At 51.1% G+C, this 6885-nt stretch overlaps 2 protein-coding genes across 2 annotated transcripts; one reads left to right on the forward strand and one right to left on the reverse strand.

Moving 5' to 3' along the window:
• Nucleotides 1-815: 815 nt before the first annotated feature.
• BCR38DRAFT_433147 (uncharacterized protein) lies at nt 816-2266 on the forward strand. Its single transcript, XM_040860232.1, has 2 exons — nt 816-1424; nt 1494-2266. Exons 1-2 carry the CDS (start codon nt 1043-1045, stop codon nt 1862-1864), a joined length of 753 nt encoding a protein of 250 aa, XP_040716717.1. The 5' UTR covers nt 816-1042; the 3' UTR covers nt 1865-2266.
• Nucleotides 2267-2704: 438 nt separating this feature from the next.
• On the reverse strand, nt 2705-3548 carry BCR38DRAFT_433148 (uncharacterized protein). Its single transcript, XM_040860233.1, has one exon. It carries the CDS (start codon nt 3445-3447, stop codon nt 2974-2976), a length of 474 nt encoding a protein of 157 aa, XP_040716718.1. The 5' UTR covers nt 3448-3548; the 3' UTR covers nt 2705-2973.
• Between the last annotated feature and the right edge of the window lie 3337 nt (nt 3549-6885).

Raw genomic sequence — 6885 nt, forward strand, 5'->3', positions numbered from 1 at the left:
GTCGGGAGGAGGGAGTACTGCCTTGATGGAATGGCAAATAGGAGTATGAAGGCGGAGCGAATGGTCAGTCCTAATCGCAGCATCAGAAAGTAGGAGATGAAGTATCTTCCTGGTGGACATGTTTATGGCTTTTTCAGGGATATAGGTTGTCAAATTCAACGAGGACTTTGTCTTTACCGACGGGCGTTCAATATTGCAATTACAAAGCCAAGAGATGGTTGGGTCGGCACTTCCGGGAGGTTGCTGTCGCTGCTTTTTGATGCACAGTAAAGAACCTGATTTCCGACAATGTATCAAGATGTGAGGGTGTAACGGTTGGCCATTCTGGTTGCCTCTGGTTCCAACATAGCGGTCGGTGTATCATGAATCCCTTGGAAAAACTAAGAGCAAGTTTGGCCTTCCCTTTTTTACCCTTAGCACCCCTCTCACGGGATCTGTCAACTCGAAAGCATACAAAAACTCCGTATTTATTCAATGAAAATAGGCTTGCTTGCCTGTTGGTGGTTTAGCAAATCTGCTTCCCGTATGAAGTGAACATGAAGATGTGTCCTTGTAGAGGGCAGTCAACGGATCGCCACCCACCTGTCCAAAAGATGAAGATTGTGAGAATTCCTTCCACAAGATTGGAGATCGACGGTTTAATCCTGTTCTATTTGAAAGCGTATGTATTACGCTGTTTCATTTCGTCCGATTTCCCAATGCGCTTGAATCTCTTCACGACGTTGACTTCAAGGTTTACTATGTAGAGACCAATAGACTGGATAAGAAACTGATCAATTGAGCCGCCTGGCTCCACAGTGGAAATCGGCTCCTTATATACTCTAAACAGTGGGACTCGGCCATTGTGGCGTCATAACTGCTGCCTCGGCCTTGGAGGGGCAACTGCAATCCACTTCAACAAACCCCACGTTCTTGGACGCCGTTTGCAGTCTCTTCAGTACTTTCGTCGTTACTTGGCTGCAAATCCGACTGCACCCAAGCCCATTCGTATCAGAGCCACACATACGAGCCTTTCACTATCCGATACCAACCTTCCTTCATCATGGCCACAACGCAAACGCACCCAGATCCACCTCCGGGAAGCTCCCCCGCCTTCATCCCTCTCGAAGCCAACCCGGAGCTGATGACCAACCTCCTCCACAAGCTCGGCCTCAGCCAAGCGCTACAGGTCCATGACGTATACTCCATCTCCGACCCCGAACTTCTTGCCTTCATTCCGCGGCCCGCCCTGGCGCTGCTGCTGGTCTTCCCCGTCTCAGCTATCTACGAGTCACAGCGCATGGCCGAGGATGCACCCATGTCCGAATACACCGGCAAGGGCGAGGGTGAGCCCGTTATTTGGTACAAGCAGACGATTCGCAACGCCTGTGGACTGATGGGCTTGTTGCATGCTGTTAGTAATGGGCCGGCGAGGGGATTCATTGGCAAGTGGGCCCCGCATAAACACATGCCCTTTTGCCCAAGATCGCTAACGGGAGGGATTCATTATTTAGAGTCAGATTCAGATCTCGACAAGTTAATCAAGTCCGCCATCCCTCTGCCGCCAGCCGAACGATCGAGGCTCATCGAAGGAACAAGAGCACTAGCCTCCGCACACCAGGAAGCCGCCAGCCAAGGCGCAACGGCCGCCCCCGATGCCCAGGACGACGTCGATCTACACTATGTATGTTTCGTAAAGACGGAGGATGGGACGCTATGGGAGCTTGACGGTCGCCGCAAGGGACCCATCGCGCGAGGAAAGCTGGAAGGAGACGAGGATGTCCTGTCCGAGAAGGCGCTGCTGTGGGGGCCTCTGAAGTTCTTGGAGAGAGAAGGAGCGGATATGCGGTTTAGTTGTGTGGCGCTTGCTGGGGCACTGGATTGATCATGTCTTGACAGATCTCAAGTCTTAAGGGGCTACCTGATCGGCTTCCCGAATTAGAACAGCCGCGTCGGATCGAGGTGAAAACATCCTATATCCCATGTAGTCAGGTAGCATAACCGCTAGCAGCATCTGCCGGTGGTAAACAATGGGTGGAACAGCACTGATCAGGCTCAGATCCGGCCGTTGGGGTTGGGAACTGGTTTGATTGACCGTAGTGAGTTGAGATGAACTCTAATCGTGACGCTCAGAAAATCAGCACCTTTTACGTCCACAGAAATTATGCCAATAATCGGGGTTACTGGTAGAAGTCGATTGCTTGGCCGTGCTGAAGCAGAAGGTCGATGTTGTCTCTGTTGGCTCGGGAACTTCACCTCGTGCACCATGAGCAAAAAAGTACGATGCAAAAAGGTAAATTCCAAGATGTGGTGCCGGCCACTCGTCTGTTATGTGCACTAATTGAGAATCGCTGCCCCCTGTAAAACATGATATTTATATCTAACTTTGCAAGTCCCATTTGACTTATAGCCGCTTGAGAGCCTATTTCTCAGCACAGACAGATTTCGGTACCCTTTTGCTGCACTAAAGGAGGATGTTGTCATTTTACCTAGGCGCGCCATTTATCACATTGTCCACTTGGGATTAGCCTTTTCAAAGTCTGTCTGCACCCTTCTAATTTACATTCGTACAGTCTTCGGGTAGAGAAACAAGTCGCAAGCAGTAAAGGGGCTGAGAGTGGACCTGGAGTTCCAAGGGCGTATAGTGTGATAAAGTACAAAAGCCGGCATCAGAGATTAAATTTCACGGGGAACACAAAGTAACTCTTTGGATATATGGTTATATCGTCTGTCCAATTTGACTAAATCCTTCAGTCTAATCATTACTTTCCACGAAACAATCTGCAGTCTACCTAACAGCAGGCCAGAGCCCAGCTCATGGCAAGTGTTGGGAGCTCGGAACCCTCGGTCAACCCTGTTCCACAAACAGCAGTCTGTAGTTTTCTCTTCCAAAAGCGATTCTGTTCCTTGACGTGACACCGACCACAGCCCAATCGATCTCGAACTCGACCACTCTAACGGGCCTTCCACGAGCAGATGTTTGTCGGCAGCAGATTATTGCCCAGAATGCAAGTCCATGAAGAACTCCTTGCTATCCAGCGCCTCAGTTGGACTTGCGTGCCCCGCAATATCCAATGGCTTATGATCCGGTCTTCCGGATATAGACAGACAATGTGCACGCTTCAGTTGGCCGGGACCATTCTTCACGTGGATATGCTGGGCGTCCGGTATGAACTTGAGAGGAGAGTAATCGGAGTCCTGCTTTTTTCCTTGTTGTTCAGCCACTGCAGTAGGATGTTGTGGGTTCTGAGATTCGTAAGCTCTTGAGAACTGCTGGGGATCACGTTGCTTAGGTTGAGCGTCAATTTGATGCACTTCGGTGGACTCCTGCTGTGACTGGCCATAGGTTGCAGACCGAAGAGTGCTGGGAGGTTTGGAGGGGTAGTCGGAAGGCTCATCGTTTGCACCATCTGTATCGTGGCATTCGTGCTTCACTTTGTGCGGTGCTCCATCGGCGTGATGCGTCATATGGCCACCTTTAAGGTGCTCATCGATGTGTTCGCCAACATATAGTCCAAGCTTGCTGAGATGCTCAAGCAGCTGGTGTCCGCTGCAAAGCTCTCCATTCAGATTCCGGATTAAACCGTCAGGTCCTATCTCAAGCATCGTTTTCGCCTCCACGTTTTGTGTGGAACCTTCAGGTCCTACGTCAAGGATTTGTTTCAGCTCCGGAATCTGTGTGGAACCATCAATTCCCCCCTCAAGGGCTGGCTTCAGATCTGTGCTCAGCCCTACGCCAGCTCCTGCGTTGAGTGCTGCGTTGAGTGTTGGCTTCAAACCTGTCTTAAGTCCTGCGTTGAGTCCTGCGTTGAGTGCTGACTTCGCACCTGTCTCAAGCCCTGGACTCAGTTCTGTACTCAGACCTGTGCCTGGCCATGTGGTTGTCACTGCAGATGGCTCTGTGTTTGACTCTAGCTTTAGCTCAGGCTTCTGCTCCTGAATCTGTTTGCCTTTGCCAGCCAGCATGTTGCGAACGCTTCCAGTCAGGTCATTGACCGATGCTTGCCATCCATTTATGGTTTTTTCCTTCACCAGTTTCCCAGGATTCGGTAGAGTCGCGAACTGATTTGCCATCTGGCCAAGTTGTTTCTCCACCAACGGAGTCTCCGCCGTGATAGAGTTCTTAGGTTCAACACGCAGAGACGATGGTGGAGAAGTATCTTCTTCAGCAGAGTTCTTGTTTTCAACAAAGAGAGAAGGCGGTGAATGAGGCTCTGCTGTGACGGAACCCTTAGTGTCGGCAAGCAAGGGCGGCATTGAAGGAGGTTCTGCTACAGCGGAGTCCTCAGTTCCGACAGGTAAAGGAGGTAGTGAAGGATGCTCGACGGACTTCTTGGACTTTCTGGCCTTCTTCTCCTTCTTCTCCCTTTCCTTCTTCTCCTTTTCCTCCTTTTCCCGTGCCTTTTTTTCGGCCTTCTCCTTTGACTTACGTTCCTTCTCTATTCTTTCTTTCTCCTTCTTCTGCCTTGCCTTATCTTCCCTCTCCCTCTTCTTGTCCGCCTTTGCCTCCTTTTCTGTCTTTCCTGGGGATGGGGCTTCGACTTGCCCCTCTTCAGGTATAATCAGCAAAGGATCTGTGGCTTGGAGACTTGGATCGTCGGCATTTGAAAGCGATAGAAGATCAGGAAAGGTCGGCCCGGGCTGACTATTTCTGTCTCCAGGGCTCGGAGAAGCCATTGTAAATTGCAGCTTTGGGATTTGTGGTTCTGATATACCAGGCTTGGGGAGCTCAGTTGAGGTACCCTGAATAATTTTAAGCCTAGTTTCGGGGATACACGTCTCGGGCAGCCTAGTGTTCGGAAGCTCTGTCTTAGGAATACCAGTCTTAGAGAGCTGGAGCTCAGTTGAGGTACCCTGAGTGACTTTAACCCCAGTACCGGGGATATAATTACCGGGCAGCCCAGTATTTGGAAGCGCTATCTTAGGGGTGCCGGTCTGAGGGAGACTATTTGAGGGAACCTGAACATTTTGAGCCTCGGTACTAGGGATATACGCCTCGGGAAGCCTAGTATTTGGAAGCTCTGTCTTAGGGGTGCCGGTCTCGGGGAGCCTAGTTGAGGGAACCTGGATATTTCGAGCCTCGGTGATAGGGAAATACGTCTCGGGTAGCCTAGTATTCGGCAGCTCTGACTTAGGGATGATAGTCTTAGGGAGCTCGGTTAAGGTACCCTGAGTGACTTTAACCCCGGGGATATAGTTCCCGGGCAAACTAGTATTTGGAAGCTCTGTCTTAGGGGTGCCGGTCTCGGGGAGCCTAGTGAAGGGAACCTGAATATTTCGAACCTCGGTGCTAGGGACATACGTCTCGGGCAGCCTAGTATTCGGCAGCTCTGACTTAGGGATGCTAGTCTTGGGGAGCCCAGTCGAGGGAACCGGGATGTTTCGAACCTCGGTGCTAGGGACATACGTCTCGGGCAGCCTAGTATTCGGAAGCTCTGTCCTGGGGATACCAGTCTTAGAAAGCTCAGTTAAGGTACCGGTACCCTGAGTGACTTTAAAACCGGGAAGCCCCGTACTTGGAAGCTCTGTCTTAGGAATGCTAGTCTTGGGGAGCTCAGTTGAGGGAACCTGGATGTTTCGAACCTCGGTGCTAGGGACATATGTCTCGGGCAGCCTAGTATTCGGAAGCTCTGTCTTAGGGGTGCCTATCTCGGGGAGCCTATTTGAGGGAACCGGGATGTTTCGAACCTCGGTGCTAGGGACATATATCTCGGGTAGCCTGGTATTTAGCAGCTCTGACTTGGGGATGCTAGTCTTAGGGAGCTCAGTTGAGGTACCCTGAGTGACTTTAACCTCGGTACCGGGGATATAGTTCCCGGGCAAACTAGTATTTGGAAGCTCTGTCTTAAGGGTGCTAGTCTCGGGGAGCCTAGTGAAGGGAACCTGAATATTTCGAACCTCGGTACTAGGGATATACGTCCCGGGCAGCCTAGTATTCGGAAGCTCTGTCTTAGGAATACCAGTCTTAGAGAGTTGGAGCTCAGTTGAGGTACCCTGAGTGACTTTAACCCCGGTACCGGGGATATAGTTCCCGGGTAAACTAGTATTTGGAAGCTCTCTCTTAGGGGTGCCGGTCTCGGGGAGCCTAGTGAAGGGAACCTGAATATTTCGAGCCTCGGTGCTAGGGACATACGTCTCGGGCAGTCTAGTATTTGGAAGCTCTGTCTTAGGGGTGCTAGTCTCGGGGAGCCTAGTTGAGGGAACCTGAACTTTTTGAGCCTCGGTACTGGGGATATTCATCATAGGAAGCCTAGTATTTGGAACCCCAATGTCTGGAAGCTCTGTGTTGGGGGTGCCTGTCTCGGGCAGCCGAGTTGAGGGAACCTGGACGTTTTGAATCTCGGTACTGGGGATATATGTCCCGGGCAGCCCAGTATTTGGAAGCTCTGTCGTGGAAATACCTGTCTCGGGGAGCCTAGTTGAGGGAACCTGAACTGTTGGAGCCTCGGTACTAGGGATATTCATCTTGGGAAGCCCACTATTTGGAAGCTCTCTCTTAGGCGTGCTGGTCTCGGGGAGCCTAGTGAAGGGAACCTGAATATTTCGAACCTCGGTACTAGGGACATACGTCTCGGGCAGTCTAGTATTTGGAAGCTCTGTCTTAGAGGTGCTAGTCTCGGGGAGCCTAGTTGAGGGAACCTGAACGTTTCGAGCCTCGGTACTAGGGATACTCATCTTGGAAGCCCAGTGTTTGGAAGCTCTGCCTTAGGGGTGCCTGTCTCGGGGAGCCTAGTTGAGGGAACCTGAACGTTTTGAACCTCGGTAATGGGGATATACGTCCCGGGCAGCCCAGTATTTGGAAGCTCTGTCGTGGGAATGCCTGTCTCGGGAGCCTATTTGAGGGAACCTGAATAATTTGAACCTCGGTACTAGGGATATATGTCTCGGGTAGCCTAGTATTTGGAA

The sequence above is a fragment of the Pseudomassariella vexata genome (assembly GCF_002105095.1).
Source record: "Pseudomassariella vexata strain CBS 129021 chromosome Unknown BCR38scaffold_6, whole genome shotgun sequence".
Classification (NCBI taxonomy): Eukaryota; Fungi; Ascomycota; class Sordariomycetes; order Amphisphaeriales; family Pseudomassariaceae; genus Pseudomassariella; species Pseudomassariella vexata.